Source organism: Camelus bactrianus, chromosome 10 (genome assembly GCF_048773025.1).
Source record: "Camelus bactrianus isolate YW-2024 breed Bactrian camel chromosome 10, ASM4877302v1, whole genome shotgun sequence".
NCBI classification, from domain to species: Eukaryota; Metazoa; Chordata; class Mammalia; order Artiodactyla; family Camelidae; genus Camelus; species Camelus bactrianus.
The window spans coordinates 36,793,785-36,812,851 of record NC_133548.1 but is presented as its reverse complement, the minus strand read 5'-3'; the positions used below and the strand labels follow the sequence as shown (position 1 = coordinate 36,812,851).

The 19,067-nt window shown below is 33.4% G+C and overlaps 1 protein-coding gene across 35 annotated transcripts in view; it reads right to left on the bottom strand.

Annotated features, from left to right (window-relative positions):
* SOX6 (SRY-box transcription factor 6) overlaps nt 1-19,067 on the bottom strand; it is a 561,278-nt gene that overhangs the window by 221,633 nt on the left and 320,578 nt on the right. For all 35 annotated transcript variants that reach the window (XM_074372343.1, XM_074372328.1, XM_074372335.1 and 32 more), the window contains one exon: nt 11,835-11,924. In XM_074372343.1, coding sequence (XP_074228444.1) covers nt 11,835-11,924 — 90 coding nt within the window. The remainder of the gene's footprint in view (nt 1-11,834; nt 11,925-19,067) is intronic.

Genomic DNA, 19,067 nt, shown 5'->3' with positions numbered 1-19,067 from the left:
TTATATCAGAATGTGTTCTCTTTTATTTTGCTATGTCACCAAATAGACTAATACATATTTAATGTAATCATAATTGTGAAAGAATACTTTGGATCTTTTTTCCTTCTAACCAATTTTGTCTCCTTTCCCACTCTAGGCTGTAGCTATCACTAAAATTAGCCTTTTAAAATGGAATCAATAGGAATATTTTATAATTGGTGACTAGTTTTACATTTTATAACTGAAATTTTTGAAATAAGGTATCATTTTAAAGTTTTATGTTTTTAATTATAATAATTAACTACTAAAAAAGAAGTTTCAGATTCTTATTCAATGAATTTAAAATATAATTATGTGGTCAATACAATAATAACAAAGAACAATTTTAGCTGGTGCTATATTTATAACCAGAACCTGTTATTAAACTTCAGCATTTTCTTTTAAGTAAACATTGATTCCACTAATTGGATCCAACTGATCTTTCCCCAGCATATCGATTTCTTTAATCCCAACAGTTAACAATGATTCTAATGTATCATAATACTTTAGACCTTAATCACACAGTAGTAATTTTTGCCAGTAGCTTCTGTTTGAATTTTAATTAAGAATACCTTGTGTCTCCAGCCCCAAGTAGGGGGAGGTTTTAATTGCTTGTATATATATCACACAGACTTCAAAAGAAGTAAAAGATATTTATAACAGAGAGGACAAAGGAGAGTTTTGAAATGTCTACATTCATTCAAAGTGGTATAATTTTAAAAACTATGAGTGTTGCTGTGTTATAATGCATATATTTTTGTAAAACTAGCTGTGGTGTGTATTTATTGTTAGTAAAAGAAGTTCAAGAATTCTGCAATAATAACTCACTATTGATTACAAGATGACCAAAAGACTATGTGAAATGGGCTAAACATGCTATTTGGGGGGAACTAAGATTCCACCTGAGTAATTTACTATGTGATTTTAGGGCAGTGACTTTCCTTTGCTGGATTGTTGGGGTCCCTATATGGGAAATAAGAAGCTGGATTACATAATATGCAAAGTTCCTTCAACTCTATTTTTGGAGATTCTATGTTTCTAGATATTACTCTGAAGTTCTATAATTACATAGATTAATACAAAAAATGGTGATACTCTACTACATTATTTCATAAGATAAATGAGAAAATTATATATGCTCTAAATCTCTTTCACAAGCTGGTCTCTAGAGCAATAGAGCATTTGTGTTCAAAATAACAATTCTAAGCTTTCAAAATACATGAAATCTAAACATTGATATATTACTGTTTCAATCCTCTTTCCTAACGAGACAGCAAAAATCACTAGGTATGTGAACTTTGCTGATTTTATTGGAGTTGAAAAGTGGCAGATGATTCACCTTAAACACTTCCAGATTTGTTTTAAGTTCCCTTAGATGAAGAAATTGCTGTAAATTTGTAAATAGAAATTCATGAAAAACTCATTTATAAATAAATACATAAAGTGTACAGTCATAGCTTTTGGAAAACCACTATAGTTCTTCTGTGACTGCCTACAACAGAAAATACCAGTAACTATGAATTACTGTTCTTAAAAAACAGTGTATTCTCTAAAAAGGGCAATGTACGGAAAAGACAGTCAGAGTACTTAGATGTAGTTTAGGCTCTTACTATAAAGTGAACAAACTAGGAGAGAGAATTGGCATTTAAGATAGTAACCTGTGACACAAAACACTAATTTTATGGGAATGCTGTTACATCCATTCTGACCCTTTGGTGATAACAGCACTGATTAAGTTACTTTAGGAATAACCTGCATTATTTGATCTTCAAAGATCTATCCTGCACTGAAAAAAACCATGACTTTTGTGTTCCTGTGCTCTCCTCCAAAGATTTATGTTTGCAGTCAGACTAAAAATGGATACCAGGCTCTCAGTGGCACATAGTAGCAATATTATAATAAATTCACATTTTTAATTCAGTACACATACCAAGCACAACTGTAATATGCCTGTACTATTTGATGTAACACAGTTCCTAATTTTACTTCTCTTAGTAAAAACCCTAAAGAAGTAACAGGGAGTAAAGCTTAAAGTTTTTAATAGTAAAGTATGGCAGTAACATTTAGGCTCTAGAACAAACCTATTAGACATTTTAGTTGAATAACCATAATAAGTAATTGTGTTTCAACCATAACCTTAAAAACAGTAGGGATCATTCGTAGAACTTTCCATTTAAAGGCATTTGTTTAATCAGTTTTTTCCCCTAGCAGAAAGTGACTGTCATTTTTCTAAGCTGCAGGAGAGTACACCTACAAGCATATCTACCTTAATCTCTATATGTAAATATTGAAATAATTAATCATGAATGACCAAGGAAGGAAAACACTATTTTCCTTATTTGGTTCATATCACATAATTATTTTTTTTTCTCTCTTATCATCTGTGTGTTTGACAAACATGAGCACAAACAGTTTGTGCTAACTCAAACAACCAACATTACTGTTTCTCTGGCACACTGCCCAGGGAGGCGCCTTCACACCAAGGAGGAGATGCCAGCCACAGCACAGAGGGGCATGTGTGCAAAAAAGGGAGGCTGGTTAAGATTCTCCTATATAAACCACAGAAGGCTAGACCCATCCATGAAAACAGAGGATGAATCCTAATGCTCTAGACAACATTTAGTATGTCATCATTGCATTTAGAAATGTTTCCTTGCCATAACTATCCTAGCATCTTCATTTCTTTGGTACAACTCAAACAAACAGGCATACACACAAACGGGGTGTGGACTTTACCAGTACTTCTGTCTCACATTGTCTCCATCTACCATGTTATTCAGCCTTCTCTCTCATTCGATTAAGATAAATACTACTAGGGTTCCCCTGCCAAAGATGGCTGAGGTAGAAAGACCTTGAGCTTGCCTCCCCCTACAGACACCCCAAAATTACAACTACTTACAGAACAGTTATTGATGAAAAAGCCTGGAAGCTACCAGAAAAGTTCTTCTACAATTAGAGATTTAAAGAAGAAGCCACAATGAGACAGGTAGGCAGGATGGAGTTGTGGTATAGTCAAGACCCATAACCCCAGGGGAGTGACCCACAAATGAGAGGATAATCACAATTGCAGAGATTCTGCCCAAGAAGAGAGGGGTTTGAGCCCTAGAGTGGGCTCCCCAGCCCAGGAGTCCTGCATTGAAAAGAAAAGCCCCTAGAACATTTGACTTTGAAAGCTATTGGGGCTCATTTTCAGCAGACCCAGAGGGCTGTGGGAAATAGGAATTCCACTCTTAAATAGCACACACAGAATTTCACATGCTCTGAGACCCAGGGCAAAAGCAGTTATTTGAAAGAAGCCTAGGTCAGACTTACATGCTGATCTTGAAGAGTCTCCCAGAGAAGCCAGAGACAACTGGAGCTCACACTGGGGACAGAGACACTGGTGGCAGCCATTTTGGGGAGCTCATTCCACAACATGGACATTGATGCTGGCAAGCACCATTTTGGAATCATCTCTCTAGCTTATTAGCCTCAGTACCTATCCCAGTCCCCATCTACCAGCCTCTAAGCACTAGTACTGAGACTCAAGCCAAGCAGGTAACTGGGCAAGGGCACAGCACTAACCAGCAGACAGGGTTCCTTAAGACCTCCTGAGTCCACAGTTGCCCTCAGACACAGCCTTGCACACCAGAGGGCCCAGGACCCAGCTGCACCCACTAGTGGGCAGGCATCAGCCCCAGAATCTTCTGGGCCCAGGCCCCACTCACAACTCACTCTACACCTAGGAGCAACTCTAGACCTAGGAGCAACTTCACTCACTAGAGGTGGACACCAGCCCCAGGAAAACTACAGCCCCACAGCCTGACTTGTCAAGATCCAGCCTACCCACCAGCAGGCAAGCACCAGCCCTGGGACCCTGGACCCTGGCCCCACCCTCCAGCAGCCAAATACAAGCTTCGGGACAACCTGGACCTCTCAGCCAGCTGTGTCAGAAACCAGCTCCACCCACCAATGGTACTATACTAGCTCTGGGACCCCTAGGCCCTGTAGCCATTTGCCAGGACCCAGTTCTTCCAACTGGTAGGCCAACATCAGCCCCAGGACCTGGCTTCACCCACCATGGGTAGGCACCAACCACGGGATCTCCAGGATCCTGACTCCAGCTATCAGTAAACCAGCACTAGCTTCAGGGCCACCTGGGGTTCTGCAGTCAGCCACCTCATGACCCAGCCTCGCCAACCAGTGGCTGGCAGCCTCCACACAAGGCAAGGCCTGGCAATTACCAGACTGGGGGCCAGCCATGCCTAAAAGACCATCCAAAGTAGTTAGCCCACCACAACAGAAGGACCCACGCAGCCTACAGAGGGATTGAACATAAACCTTTGGTGATCAGAGGGGAGCGCACTGCTGGGACGCGTAAGATGTTTCCCATAAAAGGCCACTTCTCCAAGGTCAGAAAACACACCCAACCTACCAGATGCATAGAAATAAAAACAGCAAGTAAGGCAAAATGAGGCAACAGAAGAATATGTTCCAAATGAAAGAACATGATAAAACCCCAAAGAACTAAGTGAAGTGGAGATAGACAATATATCCTAGAAAGAGCTCAAGGAATGATCATAAGGATGATTAAAGAACTCAGGAGAAGAATGGATGAACAGAGCAAGAAGTTAGAAATTTTGAACAGAGTTAGAAAATATAAAGAACAACCAAACAGAGATGAAGAATACAATAACTGAAATGAAAAATACACTAGAAGGAATCAACAGGAGACTAAATGATACAGAGGATGAATCAGCAAGCTGAAAGACACACACACACACACACACACACAAACACAATGGAATACTGCTCAGCCATAAAAAAGAATGAAATTTAGCAACAACATGGATGGACCTGGAAGTTATTGTGCTTAGTGATATAAGTTAGACAGAGAAAAACAAGTACTGTATCTTATCACTTATATGCAAAATCTAAAAAATAAAACCAACTAGTGAATAACAAAAAGAGACAGACTCAAAGATACAGAGAGCAAACCAGTGGTTACCAGTGGAAAGAGGAGGCGAGAGGGGCAAAATACGCATAGGGGATTAAGAGATACAAACTTCTAGTATAAAATAAATAAGCGTCAAGGATATATTATACACTGGGAATATAGCCAATATTTTATAAATCTATAAATATTCTGAATCAGTATGTTGTATACCTGAAACTAAAATAGTATACTAAATCAACTACACCTCAATTTTTTTAATGATAAATACTCCTATAGGGAGAAACTATATTACATACACCCACTCCTGCTTTGCTATACTGCCTTATTTATGTAGAAAGGAGCAAAAATGAAACTATTTTGGTTGTTTGTATGTTGGGAGGGAGAAACAGCCCAGAGTCTATTTCCCTCTTGTCCCCAGTGCAGAATTCTAATACTCTGAAGAATCTGAAAAATACTCTGTATTGTATTAAACAGAGGCTTCAGCTACCAGGATTAAAATTCTAGTACCACAACTTTCTGAGTGACCCAAACAAGCCACTTAATTTCTCAATCTAATTTTACTCGCATGTAAAGTCAACATAAAAATATTTTCTCACTGGGTTGTTAAAAGGATCAAATAAAATAATGTAGGTGTTTCAGTACATGGTTTTCTTTTACAAACAATAAAGCATCTTACAAAAGTATTTACAATATTACAGGAAATAGATAATATTTTGAAGATTAGTATCATAATTAGGAAATATAATAAACCCTAGTACATGTTTGAAGGATTTTAGGAGGTCATGAAGATAACATTCCACAAGAGTAGGAATGTCCCTCTACATCTCTGTTTAAAATTTTCCACTGATTTTATTCATTCATCCACTCATTTATTTATTTAATAAATATTTATTGAACACCTACTATATTTGAGGTAACCACTCTTAATGCAGTCCAACTGCATCAACATCAGGTAGCTATTAATCGTTCTTTTGTATATTGAGAACAATTTTCCTATTACCTTAACCCCCTAAAATAACACAAAAATCTTACCCACTTCTATTCAACAAAACTCCAACCAGCTAACATGTATTAAGACAAATTTCCCTAGATCTTTAATTACTATTCATAATGAATGTTCAAGACTCTTCACCATTCTCGCCACTTTTGATAAGTTTTAATTTCTCAACAGATTCCTTAAAATATGGTAACCTAATTAGAACACAATACTTCAGATGTAACCAGACCAAGGCAAAGGTCTAATCATTTTATGCCATATTTCATTTAAGTTCTTAATAGTAAATTTATTTAGTAATACTTGTAATAATGTTAACCTGGTTTGTACACTGCTTTGAGATTATTGCTATTAAATGTATACCATTCACAGTATTATATTCTCAATTTATACTGCTACTGTAAAAGAGGCTACCTATGGAAACATGATGGGGGTTTAGGGACAGGATTTTCTCTTAAAGAATCTCAGACAAAACTCACATACAGACCCATTGGAAATCTATAATTCATTGTTTCTCAAACTTTAGCAATATTGCAACTCCTACTGAAGGGTTTGAGAAATACTGCTTTACTTCATTTAGATAATAAGACTTTTACTTGAAAGCACTGGTATTTTTTAAAGTAAAATCTAAAAAGTAGATTACTAATGTATTACTTCTTAATATGTAGTAAAATTAAAGTCATTGGGTTGAAGATTAATTTTTCAATATGGCTCTTATCCACTCTACTGCCCACATTTTCATTCTCCGTCTAGCACCTAACTGACCACATAAAATTTCCCAAAGGTAGTCATAGAGGCTGTTTCTTCCCCTTCCCAGCTTCATTACACTCTTGAATCCAAAAAACAATATAAAGTTAAGAATGATGTAGAAACATAAGACTGGTTAGAAAATAATACAAATATCGATTATTTTAAAAATAATGACTATGAGAATTCTAAAAGTTCAAGTTTATGGGATGCTTAAAACTAATTCTACAAACATATTTATGGCTAAAAGTGCCTTTATAATTAATAAAAATGTTGAAAATAAAGTATTCAACTTAGAAAATTAGAAGGTATCAGAAAACAAGCAAAAGAAAAAGTATAAGAAAAATAAAGAAGGGAGAGATAATGAAGGTGAAAACAAGTTTAGGTAGTTGGCATACTGAAAAGCAGCAGAACTGACAAATAAACCTGAAAGCTGGACCCTTACCAGGGAGTCAGGGAGGAGAGAATAATAGAAAAGCTACTAGCAAGTAAAACTGAAGAATAAAAGGAAGAGAACACAAATATGCAAAATTTAAATAGAATATATAACAGCAAATAAATTGAAAAAGTAAAATAAGTGATATTACATTTTAAAACAATACTAACATATTTGAAAATCTCAGTGAAATATACAATTTTCAAGAAGAATTTTTTTCCTGGCAAAATTGACTTAAAGAGAAGTAGAAAATGTTAAAAAAAAATTATCTCCAAAGAAAACCCTAGGCCTAGATGTTTTGGGGTATATTCTTTCAGAATTTCAAGAAATAAGTAATTTCCATGTTATCTATTCAGTATTTTTACATAGCCTTCCTTCATAGAAAATGAGAAAAAGCTTTTCAATTCTACAAACTGTCACTAAAAATTAACAAAGATAGTACAAATAGAGAAAAACACAAACTAATCTCATTTATGATTACAGATGCAAGAATAACAACTGTAATGTAAGCAAATAAAATTATGCAGTACATTTAAAACAAGACTACACCATGACTAATCAGGGTTTATTTTACCAGTAAATTTGAAAAACAAAAACCAATAAGATATGCTATAAACTAAACTGCAATTTCTTATAGAAACTCCTAATAAACTATAACTAGAATGGTTTTTGTTAATAAAGAATATCTTAAATCACTAGTCAATATAATTCTTACTGATGAAATACTAAAAACAATTCCATGAATTGAAAACTACACAAAATACCAGCTATCACCTGTATTACTTAATATTATTCTTGACATTCTAGGCAGTATGTTAAAACAAGGGGTTAAAAAAAAGAGAAACAAATAACTATCAAAAAAAGAGAAGAAAACATTAGCTGAAATATGAGTAGAGCTAATATGTTTGATAAAAAGAGAAGTTATAAAATGAACCAGCAAAATTCACTAACATCCCTAAATATGTAAAAAAAAGAAAGTAGAATGAAGAATATTTTTCATAAGAGCAAGTAAAAATATTAAATATCACAGAGAAAACAGCAAAGGAAATGTACAGAATCTGTATTTTAAAACAAAACATTGTTGAAGGACATAAAAGAACCGAACAAATTATTTTGAATGATTCAATACTATAAAGATGTCAGTTTACTCCATAGTTTTATAATCTCCTAAAAAATCACTCTGGAATTTTAACTAACAACTCACATAAGTCTAAGATAAACTTCGGAGAAGTATGCAAACACCTTGAAGAAAATTATGAATGAGGTCTTGCAATACTTTTCAAAGATACTATAAAACTACAATGATTAATATAGCATAGCATTAATAAAGTTTAGATAGAAAGAGAAATGGAATAGAGCCAAAAACTGAGAAATGGCTCCAAATATGCAATCAGTTTGTAATAAAAGATGTTAATGCCAGTCAAAAAGGATAAGAGGGTTATTTAATAAATGATACAGAGATATTTGGTTAACTGCTTGAGAAAAAAATTAAGTTATATCTCTGGTTTAAACAATACATCAAAATATATTCAAAAAGAATGAAACAGTTAAGTGTATAAAATATAGTCAAAGAATTGGAAAAAATACAATAGAATATTATATCACCTCAGAGTTGGGGAAGCCTTTCTAAACAAACCCCAAACAGAAAAAAAAAAAAAGCATTAAAAAAGGGAAGGAAAGATTTGACAACAAAGACATAAGAAAATGACAAAATGTAACAGATATGACAGATAGAGGTTAATACCATTAAAATATACATTAAGACTCATAAAACCATAAGAACCAGATAAATCCTTTAAAGGAAAAAACAGACAAATAATATAGACAATTCACAAAGGAAGAGACATTTAATAAAAACACATTTATGTAAAAATCTTCATTCTCAATATCAAAGAAATTCAAATTAAGTCAGCAAAATATGTTATATTCCCTTAACGAACTCGCAAGAAATGTTTAAAGAAAAATGTTTAAAAAAATACTTGCTACTGAGGGCAAGAGAATACTTGCAGATGGTTGCTGGTGAGAGCACAAAACTCTATACTGTTTCTGAAGGGCAATGTGGCAATATGAATAGAAAGACTTTTAAAAAGAACATACTCTTTGACCCAGTAATTTCACTTTTTAGTAATATATTCTAATAAAATAACCAACAATTGATAATGAAAAGTATTAAAAAGTTACCATGTTCAAAGTTTTCTTTATAAAGACAAACAATAAAACAACTTAAGTGTTGAATAAAAAAGTCAATTATGAGAACCTCACTTTATGCAATATTTTCTGCAAATAAAAATATTTTAGATGATGACCTAGTCAGAGAAATTCACATTACATCATTAAATGGGAAAAATTGATTACAAAAGAATAATAAAAGGATGATTTTAATTTTACAGAGAAAATTTTTAATGTACATGCATAAATTAAAATGGAAAAGATATACACTACAATATAGGTAGAATTAAAGGATAATTATATTTTCCTTTTTGTGTGTTTATATGCCTTTTAAAATAAATACGTATACATTTTATAATGAGGGAAAAATAATGAGAGGTATATAAATACACAATGCTTGAAATATACTAAAAACTGATAACCCACATTAGTATATTTTCTTGAAGGTAGTATTTAGATCACCCTAAAGTTATAGAATAATTATAATTAATTTTAGAGAATAATTACTGACCTGATCTCACCTATACTACAAATGTATGTTGAGTTTCAGCAGTGGTTGAATCAAACTATTTGAATACTACTTTAAATTTTTTTCATTTTTATTATATTATTGGTGTATTTTCTGTATAATGTTTATGGTGACCAAATGTTAGGATGTAAGAAGAGACAATTATGTAGAGTAAATCAAAATAAAATTTAGTAAGAATCTTATCTTCTATGCTCATAAAACTTAGAGCAGCACACAAATGAAAGTTCACATATCACATACAGAATTCAGAAAAGCATGTTAAAGAATTTGAAAAGCCTAATTTTGCATGTGTTTCACTTTCAAGATTTATGCAATTTGACTGTCTAAAACTAGTACAGTTTTTGCATTTAAAATTCATAATTAGAATAAAAAATAAAGAGAGTGAGAGGAGGAAAGATAACCCAAAGTGTAAAAACTCAATGCTGAAACATAACATAACACAATGTTAGCTTCCACATTACTAAGAGAAAGCAAGACCCCCATCATTCATGCTGGCAAAAGCTTGCCTTTGCGTAAACCATTTCTGTTCTCACTGTTATAAAACCAATGAGTTTGGAAAGGGAAGAAATACAGAATGACGTGCAAAGTAGCACACACCATGTTATTGCAGCTGGATAAAGAATATGTCACTAATGACTTTCTTTCTACCCGTCAGTTATAAATTGAGTTTTTTTTTTTCCAAAATAGCCAATGGCCTTTATGAGTACACAACAGAAGCAGTGAAATTCAAAATAATATCCAAATTTTCACTTGATTTTGATACTATATTAGTTAATAGAATGACTTATTATTTATTCCTTGGAAAAGAGATGACTTCCTTTTCCCTTCATTTGAGTTAATATAACATGCCTGAACACTAGGTAATTTTCTGTAATAAATTCAAAATAAAATTGTCATCAGGTAGTTATTGTCGAATTTTCATCTTAAATGACTATTGGGAATATTCACCTGAAGTCATTTGATAAATCCAAAAAATAATGTAATTAAGTTCCCAAATTATTAGTTCAAGTGAGAGTGATGACTGTCTGTCTATAAAGAACAACTGATAAAATTAATTAATGACAATGGATTCAATTCACAATACCAAAAGCTAGTCATACAGAAGGAATCAAGAAGAGAGAGTTAGACAAAGGTATAACCACTTAACTGATAGGGTAACTTACTTCTGTAATATATTGGGATTGCCCACTTCTTAATATGTTTCAAAATAATAACATCAATCATTTATCTTTAAAAATAAAGATGCTTATCCTCATCTGGGTCAGAGATCATAAAATGTTAAATTCTGTAGAATCTGAGATTAATCAAGCTATGATTTTATGGGCATGTTAATAACAATGACCACAAGTTAACCTCATGAGCTCTTTCTTAAGTGCCAGGCAGTTTTAAAAGCTTTACATATACTAATTCTCTTAAGGACCCTATAGGGTAGGTAATTTTTATTATTCCTATTTTATATACAAGGAATTTGAAACATAGAAAACTTCAGTGACTTGCCCAAAATCACTCATCTAAGTGGAAGAGCCAGGAGAACAAGATAAACTGGATGCAGAATCCACTCATAAACCATAAACAGCACATTCTATAAACTCCTTTCTTATAGGTGTTACACTTTACCCTTTTTGATCAGAAGAAATTCAAATCAATAATTTCGATTCATAAATTAAGCTATTACTATTTCAAAAGGAAGGGCTAAATTTATATTTAACTTAATTTGTTCATCTTTGACATAACTTTTTTTCTTTTACATACTTTTTCTTCAGTAAATTAATGAAATGGTTTATCCTATAAGTTGTATGTTCATAGACCAATAAAAAGAGAGGGCAAAACTTTCATTCTATAAACCTTATGAAAGAATAAAAATTCAGGGTCACACTATACATTTACTCTCTCAAAAATAAATATTAGAGATAAGAATTTAATGTTAGGATACAGAAGATAAGCAAAGGTGTTGTGGTGCAAAATAACATCTCTACATTGATGTTTGATATCTTGTATATTGTACCTTTAATTTCTCCAAGAAGTTCACTGGTATTTAATCTTTCCATTTTTTCCTTCCAATCTTTTGAAAGTAGTTTTTCCATGCAGGAGGAATCTATGAAAATAGAAAAGTAAGTATTAAAAATGTTACATACATATTTTATAAACATTAAAATATTACAAATCCAGAAGACCAGTTTATGGAGAAATTCTCTCATTCAAAAATGATTGAAGTTATATGTTGTTGTTTTAATCCTAGGATACAGACAATTATATTACTCTATTATAAAATGCCACAACTAAAATTTTTGCCAGAAGATTATTTAAGCTATTCCCAGGGGAAAAAAGATAATTCTCAATAACCTTATCTTGGCATTATAATTATATGAATATCCAGCCAGCATTTATCATTTCCTAGGCTGATAGTATAAAACAAGGGACTCTTTCCTACAGGTTTAAGTTTAGATATTATTCCTTTTAATCCAGCTAATTTTTTTTAAGTCCAAGCAAAATTCATGTGCTATTCAAGTAAGAATGATAAATATTCAAGGGAGAAAAGACCAATCAACCTGCAACTATTTGGTCCTTAAAAAAGAAATAGACATATGGCAGCTTTTGTTAAGTACCTATTTAGAGGAAAATGCAAAGAAAATAAAGTCAAGATGTTCTCTGTCCCCCAGTAATGAAAACAGCTAAAACTTTTATATAAAAAGAGATGCATGATCTTTTCAAGAAATGCCTTATTTAAACACCATTTGACCTGCTGCATTTCTAAACAGCATACTAGATTATAGGGAGTGATTACACTTGTTTCTATAAAGATCCATAAAGTTTACATAAGTTTACATTTTTGAATGTTCTAATAATTAGCAAATTTTTATCAATGAGTTATTTGTTTCTCTCTGTTTGGATGGATTTACAACTGGAGCTACTGCTTACAACTATTTACGTGTATCTTTTAAGCCTCAAATCTTAACAAACAGGCCATGTTTCCAAAAGGGAATGCAGATTTAAATACTAAATCCTCAGTGCAAAACATACTCCCATTAAACTTTAACATTCCAAGTGTCAAAATTCTGATAACTTCTTTTTTAAATTATATTTAAAATAGTTACTTCAATTCCAAATGTCTTTTCTCTCCCATATCAGTACCTATCTCTTGAGCATTTTCCCTTTCATTTTCTTCTCTAACTTCTAAATCCCCCTTGAATTTTTCAGGATGACAGTAAGGTCAGGATGGATATAAAGGGTTTTAGAAACTAGATAAGCTTTAGAAAAAGACAGTGAGCCCTGGGTAAGAGATGAGAAGACCACTGCATGGTTAGAAAGTATTGGTGAAGACAATTAACATTTGTCCGTGACATGATCAATCAATTAAGGCATGGATGGAATCCAGATCAGCGTGTCGGGAAACGGTTAATGAAGAACACCCATACCAGCTTGCTATCACAAAAGCTGAAGTTCTTTCTAAATAGAAGTCAGCTTGATTCTATTAAGTGAAAGCTCTCTGCTCCTTCCCTTACTTCTTCCCTTCTTACCTTTCCTCCTCCTTTCCTTCCATTCTTTACTATTATTTTCTTAGGTGTCAACAAGTGATCTACCACTGTGATTAAAAATTGGATTCTAAGTGACCTTCCAGTAGATTCTACATGCACATGCACATGTTCAGTTTGTATTTAATTTCCAAAATGGTACTTTTATCTTACATTCAGAAATGAGGCATATACTTCATTCTGTATTATTTTGCTTTTATGCTAAAGTCATAGAAAAAATAATACTAGGTTTGAGAGTTAAGAATCTTCAAAGCCATGCCTATCAGAGATTACTTTTTTTTTCAAATCTGGTTTAAAGTTCTGAGAGAGATGCATATAACATTAGATCATGTTTAAGAATAATCAACAAAATGTCTTCAACTTCCTATCCAACTCAGTTGTTGTTTTATTTACCCTTTAATATAAGTGATGACATTGTAGTAAACTGATAATTACTGACATAAATGCTAAAGAATAATTGTTTGGTTAAAATTTGAGATGGGAGCATATATTATAATGGTCAATACAAAAGCCCAATTTACTAGTAATGATCACAAATTCAGAGCAAGTTCATAAACTAGGATTAAATATACACTAAATGTAAACAAGCTAAAATATGTCTCTCATTTCTATTAATAGACTTGAAATCTTTCAGAGTTCCAAGAAAAGAATACTGAAACTTCATGGGAGAAAAATAGAACTATATGGACAACAGGAACACACACTTCAAACATAAATCAAACCATGTAGACACAGCTCTACATAAAGGCTACTCATTAATAAGTTAATAAATTCAAACATTTTCACATTCTTATTAGAAAATTAATCCTCACCATAATGCTATATTAATCTAGCTATATGAGTCTGCATTTCAGTAGAAGAAACTGAGGGGACAAAATAAAGCAGTCTTTGCATGTATATTTATAGCCCACAAAAATATTTAATAATAATCACTGATTGCCTTTATCTACAGGCCAATAAAAGTTACTACATACAACTCTATCAGCATTTCATCTCAAGTCTAGGAGATTCCAGGAAGATTCAAAACTCTGAGTAGATCTCCTGAAAAACTTAGGTTTCTCACCTAATTATCTGACTGCCAGATCTCTAAGGGCATGCATTCCACAATTAGTACTAAGCATACTTCATTCTGTGATGTAAAACAAGGAAGGTGGGGGGAAAAAGGACCAGAAGATATAGATTGTTACTAAATACTGCACAGGCAGAGGACACTACTGCCTCCACAGAGATGTTTCTAATTTGAAATGAGGAAATATGTAATGAATAAAGTTAAAAATAAAATTAGTATTTTCAAATTTCCCACTCAAAACAATATCTAGGTAAGGGCAAAAATTAAAATCCTCCTCATACCACATACTTCAACTACATTAATAGGACACTAGCTTTACAAAGGCAAGTCATCAGGTCAGACTTTGTCCCTCTCTGATCACACACAAATGCTAAAATCAAAGAGGTCAAACTAAAGAAGTCCAGTTTGCATTACGTACACAGAAAGAGCAAGATCACGTAGAGTAGCTTTAACTCAGCAGTCATGAAGGATTCCAAATGGAAAAAAGGACTGAACATCACCCAGATATTCTTAGATTATTCTACACAAGTAAATATGTTTTACACAATTGACTTGAAAACAACTAATATAGTTATGGTAGTGCCATAGTCCTCAAAACAATGAAAAATGTCCAGTTTATTTTACTAGCTGAGTTTGACTACTCAAATTTTAGTATTTTGACTGACTTGTCTTAGCTAAACAGGAGAGAAGCTACACACCTTTTGGAAATTGACATAAAGAACCACAACATTATAGTATTAAGTGTTATCATAATATGTACATATTAAAAATAAAAGTAAGCCATAACACTTCAGTATAAAAGTGGAAAAGGCCAAAATTAATTCCTCTTACTTTTAAAGAATTAGTGTCCATATACCAATACATATTCACTGAAATGCAGGACTTTTTTATATTTATCTTGTCTAATTTTTGTAAATAATGTAATAAAAACAAATCTATCAAAAATCAAGAGTTGAAATTCAGTTCTTGTTTATATTTCAATCAAGGATGAAAAAGGTTTTGATATGTTATAAACTAATTCTCAGTTGCATAGTTTTTGTTTCTTCTTTTCCTTTGCAAATTTAAGGTTTTTTATTTCAATAAACTTTTGCTAAGGAAAAAAGATATAAATCAAAACTAATTTTTTATAAATATCCTGCATATAGGATTACAAATGTTTCTGCTTCATAAATACCTAGGTTTCAGGCTGGGTAAGCAGGAATGCTTTATCATTCTAATAATTTTACAGTACAAAGGAAATTTGAAGTGATAGAATGTGAGATATCTATTTCCAAATCTATATGATGATATGTTAGGAACAATTTAAAATTATTCCTAGTTAAACAAAGCTGCAGCAGAATTAATTCCTATTCTGTGCAAAATAAAGGGTCAAAGAGAGTAAAGAAACTATCACTAAAATTAAATCATGAGGGAATAGAAAAGGATAATGGAAAAAAATCTTTTTTATCGTACTTTAAAACAACCTGTGAATAAACACATCATTATTCCTTTTCTGTCAAAGTGATATTTCAAATTAGAAATGATAAAACATTAGAATCATGTCATAGAAAATATCTTTAAAATACTTTAGTGAGGAAAAAAACAATGACTGCTCTCCTTTATACAGACTTCCTACTACTTTATGAACTCTTAAGAGAATATTAAAGCAATCCCTTTTTATTTTTATCATAAGAAACATAAATTTCAAAAGCAATAACTTTTCTGTGTATCCAATAAACAATTATAACTTGTCAAAAATATCCTTGACCTTGGCCTACAACTAATTTTGACAATATATATTTAGATCCTTGCTGATCATCAATCCCCCATTTTTCATTAGGAAACAGAGTCCCACATGACAGTTACTGTACATTTTTCCACAGTGACAAGTGCTTCACAATACAGTGGGATAAAATTGGAGCCTGGAGAGCTTGAAGAGCACTCTTAAATTTTAATTAAAACCCTCCAAGCTCACTAAAAATAATTAGACACTAAAATGTGCCAGTTTTATTTTGAAGTCACTATAACGTACAAAGCACACTCCCTAACGACTGCTCGTGCTCTCCTTCTCTCTCTCCCTCTCTCCAATGAAACAACTGATTTTCCAAATACAAGCAAGGGGGTATAAATAGAGGCTGTTTTCAGTCCTGCTCTTCACGCTGGGAAGCTGAACAGAAAAGACAGTAGAGTGGGTTTTTCAGACTGCACCAAATGAACCTAGAATAACTTGCCTAACCAAGAGTTCAAATCACTGACAAACTCTAGATAAAATTCAGTCTGTAAGGAACACTATGGGTTATATCATTGATCTTTTTTGATCCAAAAGCCAAACCTTTAACCTCTTAAATGTTTTTGCTATCTTAAAATATCTCATACAATGCTATATTCCATGCTATTTTTAGCCAAGCAGCAAGAGAAAGCATGCCTTTCCCATACAGCAGGGCAATGATATAAACATCAACACAGATGCTCTGCCAGGAAGAGCTGGACTTCTCAAGCACTTGATCATTAAGGAATGCACCAACTGTTTTGGATAATCTCGTGCCAGCTCCCCTTTTGCTCCACACTCCCCTCTGGGAGTGGCCAATCTTGTCCTGGTCCTAATTTTTCATTTTACTCCTCCATAGCCTCCCCCCATCCCTGAAAAGATGAGAAATGGCATTTATGCCTAGCAATGAAAAAACAGGCTCACTTCCCCAAACAGACCAAAACTTTAAAACAATTAACCCTCCCCTCTTCTTTCAGATAAATTACTAAGTATAAAATGCAATCTGTTTCCTTTGTTTATTCAATATGAACAATTTGTAAATGACTCAAGGATAAAATTCAGAAAATGTTGTGCTAAATTAGAACCATTATAAACATGCTAATGACTCAATGCTTGAGTAAAACATGCATGATCGGTGTGAAGAAATAGATTTAGTTCCTGTGAAATTCTGTTGTGCTGCTTTAAAACGATTTGGTCATTAAATTAGATATATTCCTTCCAGGAAAAATGTTAATTCCACAACCACTTTACTAGATAATATACTGTGAGTTCTGTGTGTGTGTGTGTGTGTGTGTGTGTGAATGGGAGCCACTGAAAATGTCATTAGAACTGTTAGATGCAAAATTTTGGCATGTTCCTAAGAGAGAAAAAGCCCCACATTTGAAAGCTGCCAGAAATACACATACAGACATCATCATATTAGGTGCAATAATCTCTCTTTGCACTGTTTTGATCTACAAAGTCTGATAATTTTTATAGGAACCCCTTAAAACTGGCACTTAACATATACTCACAGAAGTCATATTGTTCTATATGTGCAGGTAAGAGGTGTCTCTCATCTGCTTTCCAAAGCTGCTTCACACCTAGAACACTATCAGAAGGATCATTCAAAACCAAACTCCTAGGGGAGAAGGTATAGCTCAGTTGTAGAGCGCATGCTTAGCATGATGACGTCCTGGGTTCAATCCCCAGTACCTCCATTTAAAAATAAATAAATAAATTTAATTACTTCCCTCCCCCAAAAAAACCCCAAATTCCTTTCCCATATCTATCAACATACAACTGCTGCTAACGCTAACATAGAAAAAGAGGGAAATATCCAGCAGGTGATTCAGAGGCTCATAGCTTCCTGCTGTAGCTGAGACTTCAGTGATCACCAAGAACAAATCCCATTTCAGAAATTAAGAAACAGAGTCAAGATAAGAAGTAAATTGCCTTTCCCAAGGTCAAACAGTGGGTGACAGAGCCCTGACTCCAGTTCATTGCTGGTTTTACTGAAATGACTATTTAAATCACTATTCGAACATCAGTTTTATAGTCTCTACGATTCAGCATTCAATAGAAGAAAATGAGTAATTTCATCTGTTATTAATTGCTTCATATATGGAGTGAAGCGCTCTAGTTCTTTGGAGAAGGGCACTAAAAATTCAAGGTATTGCAGTAAAAGTCAATAGTGTCCAACAGCCAATTCTCCCATACACACTCCAGTATGAGGGTTTTCCTATTCCTCCATATTGCATTTTCCATAATGCCTTACCATGTTTGAACTAAGAGCCTTCCTTTCCTAAATATCATCCACAAAGGAGTAGCTAAGATGCTGCTTAAAAATACTGTTGAACTCGAAGTCTAATCCTTCCCAAATTAGGTTTTATCTTCATGTACAAGAAGTAATTATGCAGCCTGACACTATTTTCTGATGCTCCATTGCCAAAGGCTAACGTATTCAAACCATTTAACATGAGACACTGCTCTTTGGGTTCTACAAATGTTCGATTTCATTTTACTCTTTCAAATACATATTTAACTGCCTTTTAAAAACTGCATTAAACTGTGGAAACAATAATTTTTGTGTGTCCACTGTGTCCTATATGCCTTCTTTTGGTATCTTTGGGGAAATATTTCTGAGTGTCACTATTGTCCTGATGTAGTTGTCAACCACAGTGCTTTGCTTCCTGCCTCTTATTGCTCCTCCCAGCCACACAGGGAGGAATTTGACCCAGTCAGAACTCTCTGCTGGAACTATGTAGAAAGACTCACTTATGCTCAGGTTGAAAGTTACAAGCATGTGGGCCTGGGATCATCATGGCCATCCTCCCTGGCACATGGAGAGAGCCTATCTGCAATAAGAGTGAATTAAGCCAAAAATACCAAGAAAAGTAGAGAGGAGTG